Raw genomic sequence first — 27,514 nt, forward strand, 5'->3', positions numbered from 1 at the left:
TAAGTAATGAAAAAATGTTCCAACACGTGACCCACAGCTGCAACCCATTAACCTTTGCTAATATTAAGTCTGCACTTTGGATCCCTCCTGGGAGCAAATGGATGGATGCACTTTTGCTGTTCTAGGCAGCGTGCCTGCTTGGGGAGGGGCGGGGAGGGACGCTTTCCAGCCAGACTCAAAACGAGTGGAATAAGTATCTTCTCTGCGCATCCTGATAGAAGACCTGACCTGGCTGGACCCCAGGTGCTCGGGAGCCACCAGGTCCACTACAGTCGCCGCTAGCCATGTGCAGCCGTGGAGCCTTGAACTGTGGCTAGTCTGAGCCACGATGAGCCATAAGAGGAGAGCATAGTGATTTCGTAGAGCCTGTAAAAGATCTCCTTCAAAGTTTCTTATTAATGCATGTTGAAATGGTAGTATTTTGGATAGATTGGAGTCAGTGGAACATTTTATTAAAATTAATTATACCTGTTTATTTTACCCCTTTTAATGTGGCTTGTGGAAAACTTAAACCAAACTCTGTGACTCGGCTATATTTTTATTGGATGGCACTGGTCTAGGTGACTGAGATTTGTTTTAACTACTTTGCTAAGCAGCAAATATGCATCATGATTTTAATATAGACTTTTATTTATAATATGAACTCTGTATAGTAAATATTTTATCTACTCTTGTTTCAAAGTATAATGAAGTTTTTAACAAGTCCCAAAGCACTATGGGTTATTTGACAAATTGACTTTTATGGATACCGGGTAGCGCTATGACTACCCAGAAGCTAGCCTAGGCTTTATAAGGTGCAATACTTACCCTTGGATCTTCTGGTGTCGGCCTTCATCTCACTGATGGGGGCATCCGTGACATGGTGGGATGGGGGCACGGGTTCCCCAGCAGTTGCCAGTGGACTTCCTCCTACTCATGAATGTCTTCCAGCCCCTGATGCTTGTATGAAAGACCTGCAGGTAGTTGAACTTTGAAGATGGCCCCTGGTCCTCCAGATCAGTGAGCCCCAAATCCTCAAGTCATATTTTATTCCCCCTGGTTTCTGGAAAATTAAAGACTTCTAGAGAACAGAGCCGTAGGGAACTGGTGAAAATGATTACATCACAGGATTGGACTCAAGAACAGAGAAGTGTCCCCTTCTCATCCATGGCTTTGCTTTTCCTTGTGAAATATGGCAACAGACGAAAAATCCACCTCTTGGGAACAACCAGATGAAACTGCAAGTCCACCTGACATTGCCCCCCCCACCGCCCCCACTGTCCTGGCAGGCCCCATGGAGCGTAGTTTGTCCTCTAAAGCCTGGGGCACTTGTATTGCGTCTCAGCCTGCGAAGAGTAAACACTAGGAGTCAGCTCTGAGGCAGGACAATTCCTTGACCATCAGTGCTTCTCACACGAGTATCCCTGGATGTTCTGAAAAGGAAGATGCTGATTCTCTAACCTGGGCTAGGGTGTGTGTAACGAGCTCGCAGGTGACAGCCACCCTGCTGATTCATGGACCGTGCACATTTTGAGGACCATTCTCACTAAGTGTCACTTGCTTGCGGGAACATTCGTGAAAAGTTACCCAGCCTAAGGCATGGGAGATCAACAGTGCCAAACTGACATCAAATATACCTGGTACACTTTTAAAAACCAGTATAAAAAGAAATCCATTCCTTTAAAAAGAAAAAAAAAGCGGGGACAATGAACATTCTTCTTTTTACAGAGGTACTCAAGTCAGGCGATCTTTTTTTTTTTTTTTTTTTTTAATTTCTTTTCAGCGTAACAGTATTTATTGTTTTTGCCCCGCACCCAGTGCTCTATTCAATCCGTGCCCTCTCTAATACCCACCACCTGGCTCTCCCAACCTCCCACCCCCCACCCCTTCAAACCCCTCAGATTGTTTTTCAGAGTCCATAGTCTCTCATGGTTCACCTCCCCTTCCAATTTCCCTCAACTCCCTTCTCCTCTCCATCTCCCCTTGTCCTCCATGCTATTTGTTATGCTCCACAAATCAGTGAAACCATATGATAATTGACTCTCTCTGCTTGACTTATTTCACTCAGCATCATCTCTTCCAGTCCCGTCCATGTTGCTACAAAAGTTGGGTATTCATCCTTTCTGATGGAGGCATCATACTCCATAGTGTATATGGACCACATCTTCCTTACCCATTCGTCTGTTGAAGGGCATCTTGCTTCTTTCCACAGTTTGGTGACTGTGGCCACTGCTGCTATAAACATTGCGATCTTTAAAATCACCTCTCCTTAGGGGCATGATAGTGTCAGCTACGGTTTACTAATGAAAAAGATGAAGTGCCAAGTGAGTCATCATCTGGAAGTAACACATCTCTGAAATGATACAAAACAGCAATGGTCCCGCTGCCTGCGTCCACGATCGAGCTCTTCCTGTGTGTGGTGGGCGTGTGGATGTGTTCGATCCAGTGGAATCTCAAAGTACTAGTGAAGTGAGTTGCTATCCTTAGGCTCCTGGGGAGAGAAGAAGGTTTGCAAAGTTGAGGTCACGTACCAGTTTTCTAACCCCGTGACTCTCTCCCAGTCCTGACTGATTGTCCTTCTTGACCAGAAACCAGCCCCACATGAGGGGACTTCTTAAGCACCATATTTAGAACAGATAGTAATTTATAATGTCTTTCTCTTCCTTGGCAATTTAAATGAAAATGTCAACCTGAAAAAAGGTTTCAGAAAGGCACCAGGAAGCATGGTACGTGCAGCTAGATTAATCACAGTTAGATGATCAAAGTACATTTTCAACACGGGCGACATCACTGTTAATGTAACATAAAAGTCTTAGAAGAGCTGAAAGGCCATTAGGAGACAGCTAGAACAGATAGCAGGAAGCTCAGTCGATAAACATTAGGAAACTGACCTATGCAGCTTACCTGTGAGCAAGCCTTTTTCCTACGAGTGACATTACTAGGCAACAAGACTCCAAACACACAATTGTTACCACGACCCTTTCCTATCTTCCTTTGCTCCAAACTGGAGCAGGCAGACACCACTTAGATGACATAAACATGTGACAAAATATCTAGATACAAAAACAATATAGCTAGATACAAAAAACAACATTCTGTATGGTTCCATTTACATGAAATTCTGAAAAAAGCAAAACTGTAATGACACAAAGAAGACGGGGGTTGCCTGGGGCTAAGAGTGGGGGGGAGGGTGACAGGGTGACCGTAGAGTCGGGAGGAAATCTCTTGAGGATAATGGAGACGGTCAGTATCCTGACAGTGGTCATGGTTCATCGACCGTACACATCCGTCAAGATTCACTCAAGTGCACTTGAACTTGCTGAATTCTATTGTATGGAAGTTATAGCTCAATAAAGCAAACTCACGTATGTACATATAATAACCCTGATCTAGCCTTTCCACTCTTTTGTATCTGACTCAGAGTAAGCGAAATTTGGTAACCCTTTGGCAACACAAAATAAACACAGCTTAATTTCAAAATTCAGAGCTGGGAGTTGTTGTAGAAGAAGAAGAGCTTCAGCAGCCACTGCACATGAGTTGCCAAGAGTGTACTGGACGTATGCCCATCCCAAGACACGGCGTTCAGTCTCTCAAGGTCTTCGGTCACCCAGAAAGTGGGTCATCTTTCAGAATATCTGCGTCACTGTGGAGAACATGTCAGTAAATCAAAAACCAGCTGGATTTATTATTAAATTGGCAAAATGCATACTTGCTTGGAGGTACTATTAATCCTTTCATTCACTGGACAGGGAAGATTGGCTTTTACGGTCTTGGCTACTTTTGGTTTTATCAGTACCTCATATTCTTTTGGTAAAGGGTATGTGTTAGGCATGAAACTTGTGCTTTGGGAAAGCAGAGATCATGTGATGGCTTGATTCTCAATCTTAAAAGTTTGAAATGTAGACTAATAATAAATATTTTTCCTGAGTAAGTCAGAAGACTCAGCAATTATTTTAATTCTTCAATACAAAATTATGTTGCCTAAAATACGCAATTATTGCAAAAGAATTGTTCTGGACCGAATTCTCCAGAAAATTCTGCTTTAGGCAACAAGTTACAGAAAACCAACTTAAATGGGCTTAAACAATAAGCCCATTTCCTGGCTCATGTATCTGGAATTCTAGGGCTAATAGCAGCATTTGGGGTTGGCTGGACCTGGCTGTCAACAGTCCCAGCCGTGGTTTTCTCCCGACCCACTCTGCCGACGGAGTGGCTTCATCTTCACCTGGTTGGCCTCCTGGGCGTAAGTTAGGTACTAAGTTCTACTTGAGTCCACCATTTTCTCATTAATTCCCCGAGGGTAGAGAGAGAAGATTCCTTCAGGAACCTCTGACTTAAGGTCAGTGAAGGACTTTCTTTTTTTGTTTGTTTTATTTAAAGATTTTATTTATTAGAGAGAGAGAGAGAGAGAGAAGCAGAATCCTCGCTGAGCAGAGAGCCTGATGCAGAGCTGGATGGCAGGACTCCGAGATCAGGACCTGAGCTGAAGGCAGGTGCTCAACCAACTGAGCACCCAAGGTGCCCCCAGTGAAGGACTTTCTCAAGACGATTTCTCATTGGTTCAAATTGAGTCTCGTGCCCAGTCACTGGCACAGAGGGTAGAATTGCCCTTCGGCAACCAGGTCTCCCCTACAATTGGAAACAGAATCAGCTCCCCTGAGAATGGGAATTGATGGGGGGAGGCGCAGTGAGGGTTCTATTAAGACCAAGAAAGGGAGAATGACACAGAGCCAACAACAAAAAAGGTACACTAGGGTCTCACTTAAATCCGTTACTTGAAAGGTAAGGTATAGTTCTTCTTGTTAGGAGAAGGACTTTCAGTTTAAATTTTAATTTTAAGAGGATATTTATAGCAAAAAGGAAGAAAGTAAAACCCACCATAATCTTACTACCCTGTGAGAACCACTAATAATACAAGCATATTTTTCAACATTAAAATAAATATTATACTCTGCCTACTGCCGACACAGTTAGAGCATAATGGTTACTAACATACAGACTTGGGTGTCCACATCCTGGTTCATCTACTTACTGTCTGTGGGTCCTCTGTGGGGAAGCTACTTATCTTTCCTGTGCCTCAACTTCTTCCTCTCTCTGATGGGTATAAGAATATCATTTATAAGTTCCAACAGCACTAACCTTCTAGTTCAGAAGCCAGCAATCTACAGCCTGCAGGCCAGACCTGGCTTGCTGCCCGTTTTTGTAAACAGAGTTTTATTGGGATCCGGCCATAGTCATCCATCTGTGGCTGCTTTCACACTGCGATAGCAAAGTTAAATAGCTCAAACAGAGACTATATTGCCCACAAAACCAAAAGTACTTATAATCTGGTCCTTTGCAAAAAAAAAAAAAAAAAAAAAAGTGTGCTGACCTCTGGGTCAGACCAGTGGGCCTCTATTGTCTTGTCAAAATCTATCATGTCATAATTCTGTGGTTGTGTAGTAACTTAAACAGCCCGGAGATACGATCAAGAAAAAGTGACATTGGCAGAGATACCACAAAAACAAGAGATGCTCAGATGTTTTATCAGGTAGAGATAACTCTAAGAACCTCAAGTGACAAAAAATCTACAAAAGTGCTGAAATGTCAAGTTATCTTCCTGAACTGACCAGAGATCTTGAAATATATGATACATGATCTCCTTTAACTCTGGGGTGTTGACACTGGGACGTGAATGAAAGCAAATTTGTAGTCTTATCTAGTCGGTAGAAGTCCTAGCTGTGGGGAGAAGATAAGAAGACTGAAGAAGTAATGAAAGAGAAACCATAACAAATTGTGGCAAATACTGCTTTAGTAAAGAAAAGATCGTCACCCTCTGTGTGCTCTGGGGAGCAGTGGTACAGATGTGTGGATGGGCACAGTGACTGGACCCGGGACTCCCTAGAGAAAAGGGAGTCGTCTGAATGAGCACAGTCAAGCTGACCCAAGTCTGAGCGTGGAAAACCCATTAGTGAGTGAAAAGAAAAGACTCCTTGGAAAAAGTGAAATAGCCATGGACGACAGCTGCCCTCGCAGTCTGGGTAGTTTTGATCTTGAATTTAAAGGTCCTCAAGCTCTAGATTTTAGTCAAATCCAACTTTTCCATAAAATTATGTTTTAACTAAAGGTTAGCTTTTTGGCCAAATGTGTAACATCCTTCCTTGGAAAGGAAGTGACCATCAGCTACACAGAAGTATTCTAAAAAAAGCCTTGAATCCATTCAGCATCGATGTGATCAGTAAGAATAAAGGGTCCCTATCAAGTGCCTGATTGCAGATCCCAGCTCAACCGCCTTCCCGTTAACCCTTCAAGTCCCAAGCCTTGTTTTTCTTTTTTATAAAACAGGATTGATAACTTTGGAGGATTTTGACAGAATCAAATGAAATAATCCATATAAGGTAGTTAGCCCAGAATCCAACAAGTATTACATGCTCTTTAGAAATGAACCATTTTTTTAAAGAAGATTTTATTTATTTATTTGAGAGAGAGAGAACGAGTCAGGGGGAGGGGCAGAGGGAGAAGCAGACTCCCCACTGAGCAGGGAGCCCAATGAGGGGTTCGATGCTGGGACTCTGGGATCATGATCTGAACAGAAGGCAGACACTTAACTGAGCCACCCAGGCAGAAGTGAACTATTTTAACGTGGACAAGATAGGAAAGTAATTGTGGAAAACATTTTGATAACCAACCATATAATGATACATTGTTGTAATACCTGAAGTTCTTTCATTTTTGGTATTTCTGCCTTATTTTTGGAGCGGCAAAGGTCTTAAAAATTCTTAGAATTTAGAAGAGTAGATTGGGGAACATTTTCATAAGCATTGTATTCATTTAGAGTACAGGTCAACTTGCTGCTGAAACAGAGACCCCAAAAATATAATGACCAAAGAAAAAGAAAGGAAGAAAGAAAGAGAAAGGAAGAAAGAAAGAAAAAGGAAGGAGGGAGGGAGGAAGGAAGGAAGGAAGAAAAGTGTCTTTCTCTTGAATGTGTGCTCACCCAGAGGTAAGCAGCCCAGCACTAGAAGGCAGCTCTGGTCCCTGAGTGCCTCCAGGACCCAGGTTCCAGTTATCTTGTTTCTGCAAATGTTACCTGCAACAGGTTGTCAAGGAAAAGCTAATTCACCAGCATCTCCTTCCATCCCTTAGGAGAGGGAAGGCAGTGAATAAAGAGAAAAGCCATTTCTTTTTAAAGGATTAGATCTAGAACTTGCGTACATGGCTTCTATTCCCACCTCATTACTGAGAGCTTAATCAAAGGGCTGCCCATAGTTGAAGAAGAGGCTAGAAAATGTGACTTGGCGAGGTATTCACGCACCAAACTGAAATTCAGTGGATTCTGTTATCAAAAGGGAGAAAGGAAGAATGGATGGTAGAACCAATGAGCAGTCTTCCGCAGGCATTGTCATGGAAACTAGTTTTGTGTCACTGACTCTAAGACCCTATTGATTGTAAGACCCATCATTTTATGTACCACTAAGTAAGAAAAACCATGCTCTGAAACATTGCTCTGAAACATATTATTAAACGTATTGTTTTCTTTTCAGCTCAGTTGTAGGACACATCCCAATTTAGGAAAGGTTAAAATGTGAAACATACGTGTCTTGGGATAGAAGAGATTCCGGTATTGGGAGAGAAGGTGGTCCAAAGGCATTGACTTTGCAGTCTTCTTCTGCTTGGGACCGTCCCTGGAGCAAGCAGACAGGAGATAGGAAGCTTTGTTTGACTCATCCAGTGTCGTGCTTAGCCTCGGTGACTGACAAAGTACCTGCTTTTTGGCTTTGTTTCCTTTATAGTGCCTTATAAATCATAAGCACCAGCAATATTTGTTTCATGCAATGAAAGAAAAGACCAACTTCTTGGATGACCAAATAGAGATGAGCTGAATTTTCCAGGATCGAAAAGACACTTGATTCAAATAAATGGACCAAAGCAAATGGACACCTTTGGGGCCCTGCTTGCTCTTGAGTTTAAGATAATCTTATTGAACATCAGGTTGATAATTTAATAAAGAAACACTCATTTGGATCCCAGCTGCTTATGCCATTTTTACATTTGTGTTCTCAGTTTAATAAACGCACACATCTGTTGTACTTTAAAACATACCTTTTGTCCCTGGTGAGTCCAAGCAGATTAGCATACGGGACCCCTGGTCCTTGCCTCAAAACAGCCTCTTCTGCAGCAACCACATCTTTGTGAATCTGACCTTTTATGACGGCGAAGGAATCCAAGTCTCCATTCTCAGGTTTTAAGACATAGTCGTGAAAGACCCTGGTCGATTCAGTCAGATCATTTGACTTGGTGGCTTTGAATCTGGTCAATGAAAATCTATAATATGCAGGTGTGCTTGCTGTATTTGCTACTGAAATCTGCTTCTCTTATATAGATCACTGTTACAGATGAGGAGGTTAGTAACCCATCCTTTTTAGATCTGGTGAGGACTCCCCAAATGAGGAAGTGCACACTTATTCTTATGTTTGCTTGGTAAGTCTGACTTGTGATGGGCTCAAAAGCTTGTATCGAATTTACAATGCGCCCCTTCCTTTGGAGCAGGCTGAAGTTATGCCTTACTTGGTCTCCGTTGTTTTTCACTGTTGCTCCAGGTTCACAAGCGCGGTGGTATATCAGGGACTCGTCATGCGCCTGGGAATTATAGGAGGCAACCTCTATATCGACTTTTTCATCTCAGGAGTTGTGGAGTTGCCCGCGGCCCTCCTGATCTTACTGACCATTGAGCGTTTTGGACGACGCCTTCCCTTCGCAGGAAGCAACATAGTGGCAGGGGTGGCCTGCCTTGTCACTGCATTCTTACCCGAAGGTAATAGTCCCCCAAATCTGTCCGGCACTCAGGAACATGAAATAGTCCTAAATCAAAATAATCAAGAATGGGGAACTTCTTGTCCTTCAAAAATGTACCACCCTCAAAATCCTGGTACCAGTCAACCTATAGTGATATCATCCAATTTTCTTCTTAAGTGGTGTAATGACTTTGCATGTAGGGATTGGTTCTACAGATTTTTCTGTTTTCTCCACTTTAGGTTCATTTATGGATGGAATAGCTGTCATGCAGAGTCTAGCTTATAGTGATGTAGGTTATTACTGATCACTTTTATTCAACTGGCTCGCATGCACTCCTTGACCATGGTTACTGTATTTACTGATTACCTGCGGCATCGCTGTCCCCATGCAAAATACCAGGGTTACAAAAGGAAGAAAGGAAGACACCCGTTGACTCCAGAAGGTTCATGACCTAGGAAGGAGTATGGACACTCCATTTTTAAAAATTTGCTTTTCTTCCAAGTTCTTCTAACTAAATTCTAGTTAGTTAACATACAGCTATCTAGTTAGTTAACATAATATTAACAAACATAATACTAGTTTGAGATGTAGAATTTTGTGATCTATCACTTACATAGGACACCCAGTGCTCATCGCAAGTGCCCTCCTTAACGCCCATCACCCATCTAACCCATCCCCTCACTCCCCTCCCCTCCAGCAACCCTCAGTTTGTTCTCTATAGTTAAGAGTCTGTTTCTAGTTTTGCCTCTTGCCCCCTCCTCACATTCAACTGTTATGTTTCTTAAATTCTACATATGAGTGAGATCATACGATATTTGTCTTTCTCTGACTAACTGATTCCACTTAACATTATACTCTCTAGCTCCAACTACACCATTGCAAATGGCAAGATTTTATTCTTTCATTCTTTTATATGGCTGAGTAGTATTCCATTGCACACACACACACACACACACACACACACACACCCCACATCTTCTTTATCCATTTACCAGTCGATGGACATATGGATATCTGGGCTCTTTCCATAACTTGGCTTTTGTTGATAATGCTGCTATGAACATTGATATAGATATTTTAATGCTTTCACAACTCCCTGTGATAAATGAAATAATAGAATTAGTTAGAGGTAAACCTTGTCATTAGGGGTAGGGCATGCTGACTCGTTGCATGAGCAAAAACCTGCATAGAACTTTTCACTCCTCAGAAACTGAACTGCTAATAGCCTAGTGTTATCTAGAAGCCTTACCTATAACAAAAGAGTCGACGAATGCATATTTTATATGTCATATGCCTTATATACTGTATTCTCACAATGAAGTTAGGGAAAAGAAAATGTTACCAAGAAAATCATAAGGAAGAGAAAAATACTGTAGTGTAGTGGAAATACTGTCTGCACTTTAGGTGGACCCACGCAGTTTAAGCCTCTTGTTCTGGAGCCAACTGTACCAGATTCAGAAAAATAAAGCTCTCTGAAGGCTCTACATGATTAAAAAAAAAAAAAAAATAGGTACAAGGAGTCTTGTGCATGGAGTGGTCAGGAAAAACTACCCAGAGGCGAGAACTAGGCACGTATGAAAGAGGAAGAGAGAGGTACTGGACAGGGGGGCCTGGCTGGCTCAGTCAGCCTGATCTCAGGGTCATGAGTTTGAGCCCCACTTTGGGTGTAGAGATTACTAAAAATAAATAAATAAGCAAACTTTATAAAAGAAAAGATAAATCCCCTTGACAGAAGGGAAGGATAGGAGAGATGTTTTCTCACAGCAAAGCACGGCTCTCAGAAGTATGAGCCATCTTTGAGGGATCTGGAATCACACATTCTCTGTTATCACTCAAGTTTCCCAAAAAAGGGCCTGAAAGATAGCCTGCCACCAGCGGTGACTGGCCTCACGGGCCATGTCAGGAGCTTGGGCATGGCCCTGCTAGCTTCCTCATAGTCACATCAGGTTGGCTGGTAGCAGTGAGGAGGGAGGGATGCCGAGAGCAGGAATCAGTGTCCTGGCAGTCGGCCCGAGGGAGAGAGGATGATTTCAGGGATGTGTCAGAGGTCAGGGTTGCTCAATGACCATAGCATGCTGCAGAGGGGGCAGTGACCCCAGATGCATGGGTCCTACAACCCACATCATCTCTGCCTCAGGACACAGCGGAGCCTGGATGGGGAAGCCCTGCCAAGTCCCAGGGAATGTGCGAATCAGAGCAAGTTCATTATTTCCAGGTGCCACGCATGTGAGGTAGAGGTGAGAGGGCGGGTTCTCTGGGAGTCCTTGTGTCGGCCCCAGAGAGACTGCCTTTTCTTAGGAGAATCATCTGAGGATCAAGAAAGAAGGCATAATATTGTGGAAGTGAAAACAGGCATTTACAGATGAGTTTATTAATTATATGATGGTTTATGAAGTCTCCAAACCCTACTTGAATAAAATTACAAAAATGTCCATCTTCAGACCAGAAAATTTAAAAAAGATGTAAAGTCTTCAGTCCTACTGATTTGGTTGATGATTAACAGAACTGATTTACCTCGATCTTATTTTCTTCTAGTATACTAGTTTCTTAGGACTATAGTGACCAAGTACCATGCCCTGGGGGGCTTGAAACAACAGAAACATATTCTCTCACAGTCCCAGAGGCTGGAGGTCTGAAATCCCAGTGTGGACAGGGCCAGCCTCTCTCTGAGGGCTCATCCTTCCTAACTTCTGGGGATTGCTGGTAACCCCCCAGGCATTCCTTGACATTATCCCAATGTCTGCCCCCATCTTCATAACTTCATAAGACCCTCTCTTCTCTGCATCTTAACTATCACATCTGTAAAGACCCGTTTAGAAATACACTCACATTCTGGGTTCTAGGTGGACATGGACTTTGGGGAACGCTCTTCAACCCACTACATTGGGGAACATTATTCAACCCACTACACTGAGTTAAAACATTTTTCTAAGAGTTGGACAATCTGTGTAACATCTATTGGTCAATGCATGTCTGTTTAGTATCTATGAATGGCCACCACTAAACTAGGAGTAGGAACAGAGCAGTGAACAAGATGGACATAACTTCTGCCCTTGGTGATAGTGTTCAATTTAAGCAGAAGGGGGACAAATGAAGGATGCTGGACTTCTCTGTTGTTTCCATTTTACTTTAACATTGTATCATTTGGGGTTGAATATCCAACCAGGAGGTCTTCTGTTCTCAGGGCACATGGAGTAAGAAGTATTTGTTGCACATGGAATTAGGGAATGGGTTAAGGACTATTGGGTGGAGAAAGGTTAAGGACTTAGGGATGGCCCATCATTTCATGATATAACGTTCCCCTGGAAGATTCTGTCTGGACTCAGACCGATTGGGGTGATTTTGACGTGCATAGCGTTCTACGTGATCCCAGAGAGCATTCTAGACCATGTGCCCGCACCAACATTGGAGTAACTAGATGAATGGGAATCAGGCTATTTTGTAGAGAACACTTTCCTATATGGAAAAATGTAAGGCAAAGAACAGACTTTTCCGTGTGATCTGATCAGTTTTATTTTGAAGATACCATTTCCTGATTTCAGCTTTAGAATTGTTCTCAGCAATCCTGAAAAGTAATTATTATGCTCTTATTCTGGACTCAGATTGTGCATTTCCAGAGAGTCATATGTCAGTCGTGATGGGCAAGAATAAATTCACATCCCTAATGCTCCTTGGAGTACCCACAGTGTAGGGGCAGTTCTCACTCCTTTGACAGCCTTTCTCCTGAAGGGAGCTTTTGGACTTGGTTACTTGGGCTGATGAATTAACATTAGAAAGACTTTTCCTCTCAGTCATTCTTGATGTCAGGAAGAGGAGGATGGCCCATGCAGAGAATGCTGATTAGCCTTTTAGAGCAATCAGCTCTAAAATTATTGAGAACAGTTTAACTGGCTTCCCCTCCACTAAGCACAACTTTTTATGGCCTGAAGAATGAGATTCTGGAAAAAGAAAGCCTTTCTGGCTGTACGTTCACTTAAACCTCACTGCTTTTGACCCACATTTTTGAACTCTGATTAAAGTTGGAAAACTAGAGGGTTTTCTTTGTCTACAGTGGTCTGGCCTGAGTCTTTCATTTGGATTTGTTTGGGATGGCTACAGACCTAACCGCCTGGTTAAGTACGCCCTTTGAAACAGAAAGGCTGCCTTTTGCTTTTATTTCCCTCTTAAGCGAAAAACCAGCCAATGTACCTTAATTTACACATCTCTAGTGCAAATTTTCACTACATTGTATTTCAGAACTCAAAGCAGATGGTACATTCAGAGGAGACATCAAATAGCATTTCTTTAAAATCCTGTATCCTGCTTTTCAAAACTTGAGGTCTTACTCCCAGTAATCTCCAGTCTCTTGACCAAACCCCTATTCAGAGGGACCGTCTTCCTCTGTGTTCTCGGGACTCCATGGAGAGAGTGCCAGTCTCAGTCCTCATTTGTAAATTGTCTTGTGTTCCTTTGTCATTACTATGAAAGGTGTCTACCGCTGCTCCAAGATAAAGGCAGCTTATCACTGGGATGATAGGAAGTTTCTGTTTGCTTACGTGATAGTCACATATCATTTGCACTTCCTAACAAAATCCTTTCGTTTCACTCTCCGTGCCTCTGGTTGTTGTGTGTTATTACACATTTCACCCAGATCTCTAGCTCAGCGTGGTTACACAGTAGCCTCTGCTGCTCAGGAGTCGAGAGGTTCTCAGAGTCCAGCCCACGTGGAGGAGAAACCACGGCTCCTCCCCGGGTCTCCGCTGACAGCGTTTTCTGAACATTGTACTCACTTGACTGGGCATTTACCTGTCTTCACTGAGCTAATCACATGTTTTATGTGCACACGTGTGTGTTTTCATTTGGCTTCTGGGTTTTTGTTTGGTTCTTTCCAGCAAACAGTTCCAGCCTCCGTTGTAAACTTAAACTGTCCTTGAAATTGTCAGCGGGACTCCCTTACAGAGTTGTCTTGATTCAGTAGGAAAAAAAGACCTAAAACTTAAGAACTTAACCTGGATAATCAAGCTGTTTCCACAGTAGCAGGCGACACTCTTTGCAGCCCGCGAGCAGCGCAAGGTTGCCCGGTCAGGCTGGGACCAGGGAATCCGGGCAAGAGCTACCACATTCCGTTCCCCGGCACCTGGCACTGCACCGCCTGCTCATTGAAGCCTGGGGTGGAATGCATTTCCTGGTCCCCCTCCCTGGCCCTCGTGAAAAGGCAAAGCCTAAATAAAACACATGTTTACAACCGTTCCGTGCCCGAGCAGATGGCAGCCGGGCACATGGGCACAAGGCTGATACTCCTCACCCCTGATGGAGCTGTTGATACGGGAGCGCTGCAGATGCTGTCATCTGGGAGAAACGTCAAGTCCGTCAGGACGTCCTCAGCCAGTGTGCAAGCAAAACGCAGTGTTGTAGTCATAAGCTGGAGCCTCCCAGCAATGATCTTAAACTCTCTTTTTCTGTGCCCGCCCTCCTAGACAATGTAGTGTTTAGTGAGTTTTCGGGGTTTTTTTCTTTGTTGACTCTTCTGCAGAGAATGCCCGTATATCTACTGATCTTGATTCTCTTCTGTCCTCCTCTGCATTCATGCCTAAGTGTCCACTAAAAAAAAAAAAAAATCATTTTTCACGAAGGGGTAATCATTCTTCTCGGAGATAAGAGAGCCGTTTAGTGCTGAGTGAGCATGAGTATGGGTTAAAAGGGAAAGGTTTCCTTTTCAAAGATGGAAGTCAGAACATCCTTAGCTTCGCTTTGGAGAACAGACTCAAGCCTATTGGTGAGGTCATATGTCCTCACACCCGTGTCCACTGAAGAAGGAGGGCATAAACTGCGCAACTCTTAAGAGATTTAGAGCACTGACTTTGTAGGGCAAAAATGGTTTACTCCTTCTTCCTTTAAACCTTGAAAGAAAGAAAATATTTAATGAGGAACACTTGGCTTTTTCCACTAGTTACTGTGGAGAAAGGAGAATTTCCTCATATAATCAATGCAGCCCTCAAACAGTTCATTTTTAAATGAAGGAACCAACTAATTTTTAAGAAGCCGTCTCCTCTGGGTGATTTCTTGGGGGAAGTAGCAAGATGGGGGACATACACTCTAGTGATAACACAAGGCATAAGTGTCCCCTTCCAAAGGTTCTGGTCCTCAAAGCCTTGGCTAGCCTTCAGAAACCAACACCAGCTTCATGTCCAGATTTCTCCTGGTCTGGCAGGAACAGCTATGCTGTGTGCTATCACTAGGGGTGGGAACGGAGAGAGGACAGATGGGTACCAGGCTGCGGTAATGGTTCTCAAGGCCCAAGTGAAGACCACTTTCCAGACAGACATCCAATGCAGTCAGGCCCTCTAGGAAAGCAATGCCTGGAACACTGTTTTCAGTCTAGTGACCATTTAAGAAATGGTTCTTGAATTGCCTTCCCATGATCTAACCCTGCTCAGAAAGGCGACTAGCACACATTAGCTCTCATCCTGGTGGTTGTTGCTGTTAAAATTTGGCTATGATAGAGTGCCTGGGTGGCTCAGTCATTAAACTTCTGCCTTGGGTTCAAGTCATGATTTCAGGGTCCTGGGACTGAGCCCCAGGTTGAGCTCCCTGCTCAGTGGGGAGTCTGCTCCTCCTCTCCCCCTCCCCAACTTGTGTCCTCTTTCAGATAAAAAAAAAGTAATTCCCTGGAAAGTGAGATTATTAAAAACTTATCTCTCTTGAGTAACACTAATAACATGTCTACTGGGACGCTTGGGTGGCTCAGTCAGTTAAGCATCTGCCTTCAGCTCAGGTCATGATCCTGGGGTCCTGGGATCGAACCCTACATCAGGCTCCCTGCTCAGCGAGAGGCCTGCTTTGCTCTCTCCCCTCCCCCCCCCTCTTGTGTTCCCTCTCTTGCGGTCTCTCTTTGTCAAATAAATAAAATCTTAAAAAGAATTTTGGCTACAATATTAGGAGGTATCTGTCATTCGTGCTTTAAATTGGCAAAGACTTAGGGCCTGGGAAAATCTCTAAGCAAATGCCTTCTGTTGATTTGTGGTATTTTTACTGAAAGCAGACCCCTAACTGTTTCCTTCCAAATTTTCTGTGTTCACAGGAATACCCTGGTTGAGAACCACAGTTGCTACCCTGGGAAGACTAGGGATAACCATGGCCTTTGAAATTGTTTATTTGGTAAATTCAGAATTGTACCCAACAACATTACGGTAATTCCAACTTATATGTCATTGTTTCTCCTAAGTAATTCTGCAGCCAAATGTTTTGACTTCAAAGCCATTAAATTGTTTCCTTAACTGGGCGATATGTTAGCCGGGGCTGAATTCAGCCAGGAAAGAAGATGTGCTTTGAGTTAGGGCTACTTTCTGCATTGCTACATTCCGCATTTTTTTGATAGAAGTATTTCCGTACCAGTATCTTTATACTCGGCTGTGGTTTTGTGGGATCAGATAATCTGATTACAGTACTTGCTTAGATGTGGGTTAAAACTGTCTGCATCAGTGTCATCCTGTTCAAAGGCTACAGCCTCTGTTCTGACCACACTCCCCGTCTTGCCGCTGTGAGCTGCTGATTTAATAATGCAGGACAGAGTGAAACAGTGTGCATGGGCTCCAACAGCCTCCTTCCCTGGGGGAATACTCGTGGGCACACCTCACTGTCAGGTGAGGGAGTCAAGTCACCCCATCAGCATCGCCGAGTGGGCTGGGGAGTGAGACGTTGGTGAGAGGATTTCCACCGCACGGTCTTCGCTGTGACTCAGCCTTTGCCCAGATGTGAAATGGGGCAGAATGGAAACGATTTGCTTAGAATATGGGAGGAATAGCCATTTTCAGAGTTAAAAACTGTAGAAATGGGGGATGCCTGGGTGGCTCAGCTCAGGTCATGATCCTAGGGTCCTAGGATCAAGTCCCACATGGGGCTCCTTGCTCGGCAGGGAGCCTGCTTCCCCCTCTGCCTGCTCTGCCGCTGTTCCCCCTGCTCGTGCATGCTCTATCTCTCTCTCTGTCTCTGTTAACTAACTAAATAAATTTTTTAAAAAAACTATAGAAATGGGAAATATTACTAAAATTTATGACTTGTGTATCTGAATATTTTTCTTATCTTGAATATAGTTAAATATATTTTATTTAAAACAATTTTTTTACTCTACAGAAACTTTGGAGTTTCTCTTTGCTCAGGTTTATGTGATTTTGGGGGAATCATAGCCCCGTTTCTGCTCTTCCGGCTGGCGGCCATTTGGCTGGAACTACCTCTTATCATCTTTGGTAAGAACTCGTTCTACACATTATTTCTAAATGTATTCATCTATGTTCCCTGTATTAATAGAACTTGATGGTGATTATTCCGCTTGCTATTAAGGAGGTCATTTAACTTCTTAAAGACAGCTGCTTGAGTTTTGAGTATCCCATCTGATTACATGGCAATGTGAAAGCCTAAATGCTTTTAATTTATTTTCTATCAAAGGGTCATGATGAGTCATGTTCAATTTAGCTTTCCTTGTTTAGGTTCTGAGATAAAGTACAGTGCTCTAAAAGTCTTATGATATTGAGGAACAGAGCCAATAATTTTCAGTGGATGAACTCGGACCTTCCGTTTGTTTCAAAAGAAGCCTCAAATCTGATTATAGTTTTAAACATTCTGTATCTATTGAGATCACATTTTCGTTTGCTTTGATGCAGACCTTGCTGTGTAGGAAGAACAGAAGACACAGAATCCCTTGCCTGAGTAGCCAGTAACCTCTGTTCTGGCCCCCGGGTTCATACTCTCCTTCCTGCTCCAACCTCCACAGGCCACACGAGGGGCTAGAACCAAAGTTTAGGGGCAGGGGGCTCAGGATAATTCACTCCAGTGCTTCTCAGGTGCTGTACCAACCTTTCTGCCTGGGTCTCATACCCGCCTCTGCCCTTCTTGGCAAGGAAGGACCCGGGGATCCCTTTCTCATGTATCTTTCCACCACCTCCATGTCCTCACTCCTGGTAGAGAATGTTTTATGTTTTTCACGCGTTGCTCTGCAGTTTAAATTATAATGAAAATATCGAGTCCATGAGGCCATACATCCTGAGTAATGCAAAATTCCCAACAGTGCTAGCCAGGGATAGTAAAGCTTCTAACCACTTGACACCACCAAATTCAGCACAAGATTATTTCCAAATTATTTCATGGGATCTGAAAAATTAGCTCAGTGTCGATTCTGTGGCCAGCATGGAAAAGCGAAGGGTGCCATTGTTCAACCAAGACCAAGTGGTCAGGGAGTCCAGTGGTTCAAGGTCTCGGCCGGGGAGAGAGCCACACTTCCAAACCCTTTGTCACATCACAGTGTGATAAATACCGAAAGCAGAGGCGCTGGAGGTGCGTAACACAGGGACTCCCCACCTGCCTGAGCCAAGGAGGAAGGAAGGATGTCTAGTTGAGATCGGAGACGAGTAGAAATTGGCCACATGGGGAGTGTGGCCGGGGCTTCAGGCAGTGGGAAGGCCAGTTAGAGGACAGAGACAGTGTGTGCGGTGGGGCCGGGGAGGGAGGTGAAGCTACGAGGCAGGCGTGAGTCAGATCGTGGTCTTCCTAGTTCTGTGATTTGCTCTTTATCCAAACAATCGTGAAAGCTAAGAGCTCTAAGCTGGGATTGATAGTGCTAGGTTTGCATTTTAGAAGGCTGGCTCTGATGGCCCATCCGCCAGTAGGTTGGACGGGGACAGTGTCGGTCGTCAGCCAGTTAATCAGGTAAGGGCTCATGGCAGCGGGGTCAAGGGGATGACACAGGGAGTGCTGGGCATGGAGAGATTCAAGAAATAAATTAAAGTAAAACCAGTGAGAGGGATGACTGAGTGGGCTTGCTTGAGCCAGAGGAAGGTGTGAGGCCAGGCTCCCGGCTGGGAAAGGGGGAGACCGCCAGGCCCCAGAAGCAGAGCCTGTGTCTCTGGAGCTGACGGGAGCAGGGCAGGAGCTCAGGGGCAAGAGAGAGCAGGCAGAGGCGAAGCCTGGCTCGAGGTGGTGAGTGCTGGTGCTCAGCTGGTGGCACCCACCAGCCAAGGCCAGTTGTGAAGTTTTCAGGAGTGTTGGAGCCCAGTGGTTAATTTAGCCATTATTAAAACAGGTGGGTGTTCTTCCCGTGATTTTTGCTGAGTGTATCCTTCTGAAGGAAATGCCAGACACAGGGCGTCACTGCAGCGCCCTTCCTAGCGCCTCACACGGTGATGTCGGGGCACTAGCTCGGGGTGTCCCCGGGGAGAGTCCTTGCACCATGGAAATTGGCAAATGCTACGCGTTGGGGCTTTATCTTCTGGAGAGCTGGTCGGTAAACATTCACCAGCATAAGTGGACAGAGTGGGGGAGCATGCTTCCCAAATTTCTGCTCTAAAGACCAGCAAAGGGGGGGATGGTAACTGGAGGATCCCACGAGGTGGGGAGAAGGGCCCCTGCCGATGAGAGGCTCCTGTTCCCTTGGGTGCTTCCAGCAGCTGGAGCCTGAGGGCTCCTGGGTCCATGGAGGAGCCCAGAAAGACTCTGAGAGATGGCGGCGGGCTGCAGCGGGGACAAGTCAGACTGTGTGATGTGACCCAGTAAGGAAAGGAGGGGAGAGCAGGCAGTAAAGCTCTTGGCCGGGAAAAGGAAACCGAGGGGATGCCTATCTGGGGGCTGCCATTTCCCCGAGAGGCAGAAGGTGGGATCTTCTCTGTGGGGTCGACACCGAGGCACCCGTTGAGTGACTGTTTGGGGAGTGAAGGAATGGATGTGCGCGAGAGTGCCGGGACGGTGGGGCTGCCCAGCTTCCGAGGAGGGGAGGGAACACTTCCCATAGCGGCAGAGGAGAGCTGGAGAGCTGGTTAGGGTGACCCGAGGGCCGGTTACAGTGAGTGAGCACAGCTGCTGCAAGGTGGCCAGGAAGGGGCAACGAGAGGGGGGGGTCACTGGCCGCGCCTTCCTGATGCTCTCCCGCCGTTCCCTATTCCCTAGGTATCCTGGCATCGGTCTGTGGTGGGCTCGTGATGCTTTTGCCCGAAACCAAGGGTATTGCCTTGCCAGAAACAGTGGATGATGTAGAAAAACTTGGCAGGTATTGTATGAATTTCAGTGCATCTTAAATTTTTTTTAAGATTTTATTTATTTGACACAGAGAGAGAGATCACAAGTAGGTGGAGAGGCAGGCAGAGAGAGAGAGAGAGGAGGAAGCAGGCTCCCCACTGAGCAGAGAGCCCGATACGGGGCTCGATCCCAGGACCCTGGGATCACGACCTGAGCCGAAGGCAGAGGCTTTAACCCACTGAGCCACCCAGGTGCCCCTCAGTGCATCTTAAATAAAAGCAGCATTTCAAACTCCTGGGGAAAAAATACATGGAGAAAATTGAACATTCATGGGGAGGGGAGTAATATCAATTCCCAACTCACATCCTAGGAAGAAAACTCAAAGTTGATTTAGGAAGTTAACGTCAGGGGCGCCTGGGTGGCTCAGTTGGTGAAGCGTCTGATCTGCCCTCAGCTCAGGTCATGATCCCACGGTCCTGGGGTGGAGTCCTGGCATCCGGCTGCCTGCTTAGTGGGGAGTCTGCTTCGTGCTCTCTCTCTGACTCTCTCTCACGCGCACGTGCGCTCTCAAATAAATAAATAAATAAATAATCTTTGGGGGAAAGAAAAGGTAGGTTAATATAAAAAGAGAGGAACCATAAAAGAATGTGTATTATTTTTTAAATGTGGTTAGGAAGAGGGAAACATTTCTAAGTAAGGTGTTAAAACTCAGAAACAATCTAAAGAAAAGGACAGCTAAAGGAAAGTAGAAATAACTTACATGTGTATCAGTAGGAAACCGATGATGGAAATGCTAATGTGTTCCTGGTGTGGATTACTATATCGAGATTAGAAGAATTGAGATATATCTGTGTGGAATGACATGATAAGGTCTTCAAGATGGGTCACAAAGTGAAAAGTTGCTGAACAATATGTTATAGTAACTATTAAAAAATCAAAACAATAGGAACCTCTCTCTGTAGCTAGATGGAAAGAGAGAGGATGGAAAGAGAGAGATGATGGATAGACGGATGGGTGGATGGATGGATGGATAAAAGGAGACAGAAGACTGGGGAGGAGAGAGAGGGAGAGATTATGAGAGAAAGAGAAGAGCATCTAACTCATGTGCAAGGAAAGTTAATACCCAACCAGTACATAAACATGAAGAATTATATCAACAAAAATTCACAGAACACAAATTCTAATTTCCTCTGCTTAAAATGCTTCATAACAAAAAGAGGAAGAGAAGATATGGATATGAGAATGTGTAGCAAAAGATCTAATATTGTAATATAGACCAGCTGAGGATAGAAGTGAATTGGGAAGAAGACATCCCTTCTACACTCTGTAGGCTTTTGTATTATTTATTTTCTAATTACAACCCAGGGCCTTGTATTATCTGCATAATTCAAAAAATAATGTAACAGCTAACTTTTAAAATAAAATCAGTAGTCTAAATAAAGACCTAGAAATTGAGGATGTGGATCCCTGAACTTTTAAAAAATATTGAGTCAAAAATATTTATAAGAAGACTGAACTGTGAATAACTTCATGGCTGTTCACTCGTAGATGGAGGACAGAGTAGATGCTGACATTTCTAAAGTGCCTATATGATCCCAGAACTTCCGTAAGAAAAACTTAATGTATTTAAAATAAAACCATCAGCTCATTCCCACCAGCTGACTTATAATAGGACTGGCCAGTCAGAGGACAAGGGGACCTTTGCCCCAGGAAGTCATCCAAACAGATTCTGCGCTTGTTTGGCAATCAAGTGACGAATAATGGCTTATTTCTCACCCAAAGCTCTACCTATTTTTCACCCTAGAACAATGCTACCTGAAATTCGGAGTGAGATGGAAGATTCTCTTTAAGATCTTGCCATTTTGCCAATCAAAATTAAGAAATGTATAAAAGGTGTTAAAACTGTGTGGACTCCTCTTGTGTGTTATACCGTTGTAAGGTCCTGCCTCCTCCAGAAAAGAGGAACCTTTTGCTAACTGTGCCTTCCTAGACAATTGCTTGTTTGTATTCGAGCTTGGGGGCCATGTCAGGGTGGGTGGCATCTCGTCCTGTCACATAAAGAACGTAGATGCTGCAATGCTACTTAACCCCTGCCTAGTGACTGAAAACAGGTTAAAAAAAAGAAAAAAGAAAAGCCCAGGAGACCGTCACTTTCACTACCTTTGAACTGCGTGTTTATGCATGAGTGTGTTGAGTAGTAGCAAGAAAACACTGTTGAAATGAGTTGTATGATGTTTCATAAGGACTTTGTTTTCTCCTTGTTTTCATAGTCCATATTCCTCTAAATGTGGCAGGAAAAAGAAAACTCAAGTGTCCAGCTCTCACCTTTGAGGCCCGCTGCCAAAGACGAAAGGAAGGAGCTCTTAGGGTTGACCTCTCCCAAGGAACCGATGTGCCTTGCAGACACGTGTGTGTGTCCATTTCAGCTGTGTCATGCTCTGTGGTTCCAAGTGTTTGTCGTACTGTACAAAGACACTCAAACTATCCAGAGTATTTTTATATAATGGGGGATGAATTAGGATTTAGAGTGCTATTGACGTTTCTGGGAACACGGTGTGTGACTGGTTTAGCAAAGCCAAGAGCCTGTTGTGTGGACATCGCTGCCTGAGTTTTCCTCTGAAGCTGGAGCTGTGTCTCCAACCCAGTCAGGGATAGACGGACAAGAGAAGCCTTCCCTGAATTCTCACGGCTGCTCGCTCCGCCATGGAGGCAAGATGTTGCCAAGTGGGGATCTGGGAACAGGATGCAGCAATGGGTTCTGAGCGAGGGACTAAAGCTCTGACCTGAGAGCTCTGAAGATTGGGGGGAGGTTGAAGTTCTGGAAATCCTGTTCACGAAGAGGCTGAATTGAAGAACCTTGGGCCACACGATACTGAGCCTTTCCTTTCTCTTCTTGCTTCGAGCTCTCTAAGCCACTGTGGCGTCTGGGCTTGCCAGCATCTTCAAGCCTGACTCCGTAATTAGCAACAAATTCTCCATCCAATTCGAGGATTTGGCTCTGTTATTTCTTCCATCGGTTTTGGGCATGCGATGATTGGGGATAGTTTGGGTCCTGCCTTCGTGAACATCTAAAGCCACACACTCAGTTCTTTACAGAACGAAATCCAGGAACTATGATTTCATGGGTCTTAATTTTGATCTTAAAGGGTTATTTATCTCGTACGTGTGAGTTCAGTTCTAGGACGCTGCCCGTGGTCAACAGTGAAAAACATGGACTGTTCAATCTCGACCCTTTTCAATCTTGACCCTTTTAACCTGTCTTGGGAAGAAGCTTACATTTTAATTTAAAAGGAAGGTCAGTTATATCCACGAATAAAAGAATTAGCAGAAGCTTTGTAAGTGATGTCATACACACTAATAGGAGGGATCTGATCTTTGTTTTGTTACGGAGACTTTTGAAATGTGGAGCTCCCATGCAAATATGCTCTCTTTTTTCTGTTGTTCTGCTTTATCTGGTACATTTCTTGTATTTTCAGTATATATCTCATGCAGATTTTTTTAATGAACTATTTTGTGTGGACAGACAGAACGGGCACCAAGGGAAATCTTGCCAACGAAGAAGAAAATCCTACGCAAACACGACAGTTATGTACGATGTGGGTGCCAACTGCAAACTAAGATTTTAATCCTTAAAGCACAACGAAACTGAGTATGAATGTTTGATTTTTCAGTGAAATAAGCACCACTCTTTGAGGACTTCACGCTGCAGTCACCCCTATGCGCGGGCACGCACGTTTTCTCTTTCTTTGCAGCCCTCTTTGCTATAAGATGGCTGTTCCTCCTTGATACGCTCACCTTGGAGCTGTACCCTGAGTTGGTATTTTGGTTCTGGTAACAATAAAGAGTTTTAAATTGTCAAGTAACTTCGGTGTCTTTTCTCCCTCTTCCTGCTGAACGCTATCACTATAAAACTCTCCCCCTGTGACAGTGTGTATTTCCTATCTGGGCAGCCAATTAGCGAAGGAAATTAAGCCGTCCACCTTCAATTTATGTTCGTTGTTCCTTCACGGGCTCTTGGTCCCATTCCTGGATTCAGACCTGACCCAGAATAGCACTCAGCCTCCCTACTGGTCTTGTATTACACTTGTAATGCCCGTTCCCTGCACCGTGTACAGCTTTCTGCCCAGCATCCCCTGTGCTGGGCTTACGTCAAGTCATCAGTAACAGATTTCATTCCCAAGAATAGAATTTGTTCTCATGACTCCCCATACATGTTGCAGCTCTGAAAACATTCGTCCCTTCATCTCAGTGCCAGGATAAAGACCTTAAAAGATGTATGTCAAGCCATCTTTCGCAGACAAGGTGAATATATGGGTGATTTACTGGGACTTCTCTGTTCCCTTCTCTATGATCTTACAGGCTTCTTGGTTCTTTTTTGCAACTATGCCTTATGATAAAGAGAGAAATCACCTAAGTCTGCAAGAGGTACATTATTTAAAACTGGTAGTATAAACGAAGAACATGAAAACAATGAAGTTCAAGAAAATTAAATCAAAGGAAGGACAGAGTTTATTTTCAACAAATGTTATAGATGTGTTACTTTATCATTACAGAATGCAACAGTCCACGGGCAGGGAAAACTTATCCACAACAATACTAAAATACCTTGAGGTTTGGCAGTGGATGGCCTAAGTACAGTGTCTTAGTTTGATTATGGTCAATGATTTCTGAGCACACCGACTTCCCTACCCGTGTTCCAGCTTCTAGATATGTCGGGGAATCACTCTGTCTCCCATTCACTTAATTATTTCTCATTATTCCTTCAATCCAAGTAACAAACCTTGACACACGAACATAGACACCAGGCTTATTGGGGCGGGCACAGCCAAGACCCCACGAAGTGACTCCTTGTAAAATGTACTTGTCCTTCTCAAAGCAAACCAGAGGCCCTCCACTGTCACCCTATACAGAGAGGGGGGAAAAAAAAACATGTGAAGATCAAACCACAAGGGAACACTCCTACATTGTTGATGGGAATGCAAGCTGGTGCAGCCACTCTGGAAAACAGTATGAAGGTTCTTTAAAAAGTTGAAAATAGAGCTGCCCTATGACCCAGCAATCGCACTACTGGGTATTTACCCTAAAGATACAAACGTAGTGATCCGAAGGGGCACGTGCACCCGAATGTTTATAGCAGCAATGTCTACAATAGCCAAACTATGGAAAGAACCTAGATGTACATCAACAGATGAATGGATAAAAAAGATGTGGTATATACCTACAATGGAATACTATGCAGCCATCAAAAGAAATGAAATCTTGCCATTTGCAATGACGTGGATGGAACTAGAGGGTACTATGCTGAGTGAAATAAGTCAATCAGAGAAAGACAATTATCACATGATCTCTTTGATTATGAGGAATTTGAGAGGCAGGGTGGGGGGTTCGTTGGTGGGGGGGGGAAGAGGGGAAAAATGAAACAAGATGGGACCAAGGAGGGAGACAAACCATAAGAGACTCTTAAGCTCAGGAAACAAACTGAGGATTACTGGGTGGTGGGGGGCCAGGGATAGGGTGGTTGAGTTAAGGGCACCAGGGAGGGTATGTGCTACGGTGAGTGCTGTGAATTGTGTAAGACTGATGAATCACAGACCTGTACCCCCGAAACAATGCTGCATTATATGTTAATTAACAAAACAGAAAAATAAAAATAAACAAATAAATAAACCACCATCCTTTTATTATGGAATGTCATCCTTCTGTTACCCAGATGTAACTTTACCCAATATTTGAACATTCTCTTCCAATTAGAAAGGAACTGATTAATACACTATTTGAATATCTACTGTATTCAGTACTTAACAAAGTGTATTTATCAAAACCCCACACCATTTAGTGTTCCCAGGGAGAAACTCCCTTGTGAATGTTATACTCATCCCTTCCCGCATTGGGGTTTCTCTTAGGCAGATGAAACCCCCAAAGCAATTGCAAAGTGGTCTTTGTCTCACACTTTCCCTGGCCTCCCTGCTGGAAAGACCACCCCATGAGTCCCAGCTCCCCACAGGACCTGTGGGCTGTGGCAGTGATGGTATGTAACTCCTCCCTTACCATCGATCTGGAACTTAGGGCCCAAGAAATCCCTTTCGGGGATCTCAATCTGGATGCAGGGACAGACCTAAAATCTTTCTGGGTAGCATCTGGACGGTGGCCTGCAGTTGGTAAAGCCTTCCGGAATTTGCCGTTAGAGGCTGAAATATCTAAGAGGCCAAGCCTGGAGACTAACACGGTGCTTACCTGACAACTGTCGGTGCCTCCAGCCAGATTCCCAGCACAGAGCTCTGTCGATTTGACTCTTCCGTTCAGATACTCATAGCGATTGCACACCTTGTTCTCAATCACAGGCAGCTGCGCTTCCTTGAGGAGCCCCGCGCCAAAGGTGCCTGTGTTTAAAAAGATTAAAGAAATGGTTATACAGGATCCCCAACATGACCTTCCAGAACAGCAGAGCAGCAGTGACAGATCTCGTTTGTCCATGAGGTTGTATAAAGCAAGAAGTCAGTTCCGGACACTACCGGAATGCTTTTCATTTTAACCTTGAAGGTACAGATATTACGTAAGATTTCATGTTCCTAAGACCTGGATTTAATAATCTGGAATTAATATTTCTTGATGGTGTCTGGGGATATGTGTTATTTTTGTTTAACTATGAAGAAGTATTTTTGGGGGCACCTGGGTGGCTCAGTTGGTTACGCATCTGCTCTCAGATCAGGTCATGATCCCGGGGTCCTGGGATCGAGCCCCACATCAGGCTCCCTGCTCAGCGCTCCCCTTACTTGTGCTCTCTAGCCCTCACTCTGTCAAATAAATAAATATTTTTTTTAAAAAAGAAATATTTTTCAGTATGTAAAGAGAGATTGAGAAATGTGTTACTATAACATCTATTCATTTTCAGTCTCTTTTAGATGATTTTTTTCTTCTACTTATATGGCAAGATTTTATATCCTGGTTGTTTTCACACAATGCTATATAGTAAGGGCCTTCTTAGAATGCTGCAATTTTCATAATCAGTATTTAATGGGGGAATGACTGCTTCAGGAGTGGGGGTTTCCTTTTAAGGTTAGGAAAGTGTTCTGCAAACAGGGGTGGTGGTTGTACAACACTGAGACTATACTAAATGCCACTGAGCCATACAGGCAGTGCAGTTTGCCCAAGATCACCCAGCAAGTCTGTGGAGGAGCTGGGATTTGCACTTGGGTGTGTGATGTCATTGCCCAATTCTTCACTCCCCTACTCCCAGGCTCCTACAGTGGCTCCCAACTTTCCATGTCTTTGTTCATGCATTTTATTTATATTCCTTAATATTTTCTTAGCTCTGAGTTCCCATAAATTATATAGACATATTTAGGGCTCCCAGTGAACATTGCCAAATTATTTCCTAAAAGGGTATGACAGCGTAAAATTTCACTAGGAAAAAAAAAGGCCACATCACTCCCTCCCATGTCTGAGTATTTAATATTTTTTAAATACCTGCTAATATAATAGGTGGAAATTGTCCTAGTTCATTTCCTAATTTGCATTTCTATCCAAATTAGGAAAAGTAAACATTATCCTGTGTATTTAGTTTACTTGTGGTATTTGTTCTTTCAGGAAAAACTTTTTTTTTTTTTTTCACTTTGGCAAATCAAAATGGAACACTTGCAAAATAGCCAGAGGAAATGCTACTTTCCCAGATAGACATCCCTGGGCATATCTCCATGTTTTCACAAATAATCCCATTTTCCAATTTTGCAAGCCCAACTTTAATGCATTCTGCAAAAAAACCAAAAAACTTTGCTAG

The 27,514-nt window shown here is 43.9% G+C and overlaps 2 protein-coding genes across 5 annotated transcripts in view; one reads left to right on the plus strand and one right to left on the minus strand.

Annotated features, from left to right (window-relative positions):
* Positions 1 to 23,596, plus strand: part of SLC22A3 (solute carrier family 22 member 3) — a 91,758-nt gene extending 68,162 nt beyond the window's left edge. The window contains exons 6-12 of one of the 4 annotated variants that reach the window (XM_047733207.1): positions 8,342 to 8,439; positions 8,559 to 8,773; positions 15,815 to 15,923; positions 16,867 to 16,979; positions 19,669 to 19,768; positions 21,542 to 21,630; positions 22,008 to 23,596. In XM_047733207.1, the coding sequence (XP_047589163.1) occupies positions 8,342 to 8,439; positions 8,559 to 8,773; positions 15,815 to 15,923; positions 16,867 to 16,979; positions 19,669 to 19,768; positions 21,542 to 21,587 (681 nt within the window). In that variant the 3' untranslated portion in view covers positions 21,588 to 21,630; positions 22,008 to 23,596. Of the gene's footprint in view, positions 1 to 8,341; positions 8,440 to 8,558; positions 8,774 to 10,969; positions 11,609 to 15,814; positions 15,924 to 16,866; positions 16,980 to 19,668; positions 19,797 to 20,009; positions 20,254 to 21,541; positions 21,631 to 22,007 lie in introns of those variants that run through there. The other 3 variants (XM_047733208.1, XM_047733206.1, XM_047733210.1) reach the window with 3 other exon arrangements.
* A 664-nt stretch (positions 23,597 to 24,260) lies between these two features.
* Positions 24,261 to 27,514, minus strand: part of PLG (plasminogen) — a 37,386-nt gene continuing 34,132 nt past the window's right edge. Inside the window, exons 18-19 of the mRNA XM_047733205.1 lie at positions 25,972 to 26,117; positions 24,261 to 24,639 (exon numbers count right to left, since the gene is read on the minus strand). Coding sequence (XP_047589161.1) covers positions 24,478 to 24,639; positions 25,972 to 26,117 — 308 coding nt within the window. The 3' untranslated portion in view covers positions 24,261 to 24,477. The remainder of the gene's footprint in view (positions 24,640 to 25,971; positions 26,118 to 27,514) is intronic.

Source organism: Lutra lutra, chromosome 6 (genome assembly GCF_902655055.1).
Source record: "Lutra lutra chromosome 6, mLutLut1.2, whole genome shotgun sequence".
In the NCBI taxonomy this organism is placed as follows: Eukaryota; Metazoa; Chordata; class Mammalia; order Carnivora; family Mustelidae; genus Lutra; species Lutra lutra.